The sequence below is a fragment of the Corvus brachyrhynchos genome, unplaced genomic scaffold, assembly GCF_000691975.1.
Source record: "Corvus brachyrhynchos isolate BGI_N302 unplaced genomic scaffold, ASM69197v1 scaffold340, whole genome shotgun sequence".
NCBI lineage: Eukaryota > Metazoa > Chordata > Aves > Passeriformes > Corvidae > Corvus > Corvus brachyrhynchos.
Genome location: NW_008235987.1, coordinates 1,312,717 through 1,315,439, shown reverse-complemented (window position 1 = coordinate 1,315,439; position 2,723 = coordinate 1,312,717). Strand labels below are relative to the sequence as shown.

The following is a 2,723-nucleotide window of genomic DNA, read 5'->3' as shown; positions in this document are numbered from 1 at the left end:
CAGCTGGGGCTCCACGGCCAGCACCTCACCGGCGTCACGGATGGTTCACTCCTAGGGGAGAGGAGGGAGGGACATGGTCAGGCTTCGAGGACATGGGAGGGCACCAGATTTCATCCCACCAAGCTGCAAACTGTGCCCACCAGCTGCTTGGTTCTCCCAGGAACTGCCCCCATGCAGGGCATCCTTCCACATGGGACACATCCTCAGACCCCCCCTGAGCTCCCCACACCCCCTGAACAAGCGGGTCCCAGACCCATCCCTGGAGCAGAGAGAACCTCAGGAGAAAGACCTGGGCACAGAAATCCCTCAGGATGATCCCTGACCCTGTGCTCCACATGAATGGGCACCAAAAGAGATGCAGGGCACTGTGGGCACCCTCTGTCCCCTCCTCATGCAGCCCCAGCCCGCTGGAGAGGGGCACAGCAGCTCCAGCCCCTGTGAGCTGCACGCTGAGAAGATGCCTGGGATTTTTTTTTTTTAATTGGAAGAAAACAGGGAGGAGCAGACGCCAGGAGGAATTGGAAACAGACGGCAGGAAGTGTGTGAGGAGGGCCTAGAGCCCCCGGGAGGCACCGCCAGCCGAGCAGGGGGACGAGGGGACCAGGATGGGGACCCCTTCATGCTTGGCAGGACGGGGACGTGGGGACACAGCTTTGCTGCTGCCCTGGAGCCCCCCAGAACCCTCTGTGCTGCTGCTCGGAACTGAGCCCACGCGTGGCCATCCCCACCCTCCCCGGCCACCTCATCGTCACCACTGTGACTCAGAGGTGACAGAAATGACGAGGGCTCTGGCTGACCAGAATGTGAAGGGGCACTTCACTCCTTCCCTCGGCCACCTCGGGGCCACTAACCGACCTGTCCAGCCCAGCGCCCGTAGCCACGCAGGAGGGGACAAGGACAGCGACCGTGTCCCTGCATCCCGTGGCGCCAGGCAGCCCCAGGTGGTCACGGCAGAGGCTGCCGGGGAGGAAGGGCTCGTGGCCGCCCTCTTCCTCCCTCCGGGCACCGCCGGCGACACTGCGCCCCGTGACACGCACGGGAAGGGCCGGACGTGTGTCCTCGGAGCGAGCCTCGGGGCGGGGGCCACGTCCCGCCCGGTGCCCACCCGGCCCCAGGGTGCAGCTGAAAGCGAGCCCAGGGGTCCACCCCCCCTTGCCCCCCCACACCCACCCTGAGACACCCCGCTGTCCCCACAGGAGCAGCAGGACCTCAGGCAGGCTGTGTCCGGGCAGGATGGGCTCTGGCCCCGCGCTGGGGCAAAGTCCCGCTGCCCAACCCTGCCGTGCATGGGTCCCGCATGGGCCCGGCCAGGGCAGGAGTGCCCCGTGGCACGGCACCGCTGGCACACGGCCACGCTCCCTGTCCAGCCCCGTGCAGGATCCCACCACCCCAGGGAGGCACAGCCTGAGCCCCCTCGGCAGGACGGCCACCCAGGGCGATGATGGCACATGGGGGGGCCGGCTGGAGGAGCCCCCAGTCCATTCCCAGCAGCCGGGGGAAGCCAACAAGGAGCCACACCCGCTTCCCCGCACCTCAAACCAGGAGCCGGGGGAATTCCTTCCACCCTCAGCCAGTCCCAGCGCAGATGAGCAGCTCGCTGGACCCTGCTCCCTGTCCGGGATCTCCCGCGCACGCCCGGCCAGGCGCGTGTGCATGGCACAAACGCTTCCCCTTTCCAACGTCTCCTTCCAGGCCAGCATTCCTCCAGCCTTTGGTTTTCCATAAAACAAACACTCCCGGCGAGCTCCCCAGCTGGGCCAGGCAACCGTGCTGCTGATTTAGGCCATCTGGGGACTGTCCCTCCCTTGTATTTAGATTTCAGGGCCAAGTTCAGCATTTGTGAGATACTTTGCAAGCCGCAGCAAAGGGGCCACCGGGAGGTTGGAGCGGGACCGGCCGGGCCAGCAATGCTCCATCACCGTCACAGCCTCCAAACCAGCACCGTGTCCCCCTCCCCTGAACGCTGCAGCCCACGAGCCTCTGCACAGCAGCCAAAATCTCCCCCCATTCCTCGATGTTTCGCTCCCAGCTCGCCCCGAGAGGCAACGGCAGCACAGATGGACACTGCTACCCACACAGCCCGGCCCAGGGGAGCTGGACACAGAGCCCTTTTCTCCTCCTTTTGCTCGGGGAGAGCAGATCCTGTGACATTCCCACTGCTGGCGCTTTCACAAAGGAAACCAGGCCAGGGAGGCATCGCTGGTGCTGCCTTTCCAGCCACCTACCAGGGGAAGCTGCTGGTAACCCGAGAGACTTCGCAGGCACCATCCCAGGGCAGCGAGCCCAGAGCAGAGCCAAGCCCCAGCAGGGCTTTGGGACAAGGGGAGGGAACAGGACCTGCACACACGGGTCGAGGACAAGAGGGGTAACTTGTACTGACAGCCCTGTGCTGCTTCCCACCTGCCCTCTGAGCCCCTTGGGATCACAAGCTCCGAGGAGTGAGAACCTGAGGGGCCCAGGGACACGACTGTCCCTGTAAGTGAATGTCTGCTTGTAGGACAGCACAGCCAGCACAGAACTGGGACAGCCCTGGCCAGGCCCACGTGCCCTGATGGTGCAGGCTTCCCACGAGACCCCCCGCCCCAATCCTCCTCATCTCATCCCGCTCAGCATCAGTCACCCGTGGGGACCAGAGGGAAAGTGGCTCAAAGAAGGAGGCCAGCAAACGAGTGCACACAGGAGAAACGCCGAGTCCAGCCACATTCCCGTGCATACTGCCCCCA

At 64.9% G+C, this 2,723-nt stretch overlaps 1 protein-coding gene across 3 annotated transcripts in view; it reads right to left on the bottom strand.

Moving 5' to 3' along the window:
• FAM104A (family with sequence similarity 104 member A) overlaps positions 1–2,212 on the bottom strand; it is a 21,468-nt gene extending 19,256 nt beyond the window's left edge. For all 3 annotated transcript variants that reach the window (XM_017730384.1, XM_017730378.1, XM_017730392.1), the window contains exon 1: positions 2,016–2,212. In XM_017730384.1, coding sequence (XP_017585873.1) covers positions 2,016–2,197 — 182 coding nt within the window. In that variant the 5' untranslated portion in view covers positions 2,198–2,212. The remainder of the gene's footprint in view (positions 1–2,015) is intronic.
• Positions 2,213–2,723: the final 511 nt, after the last annotated feature.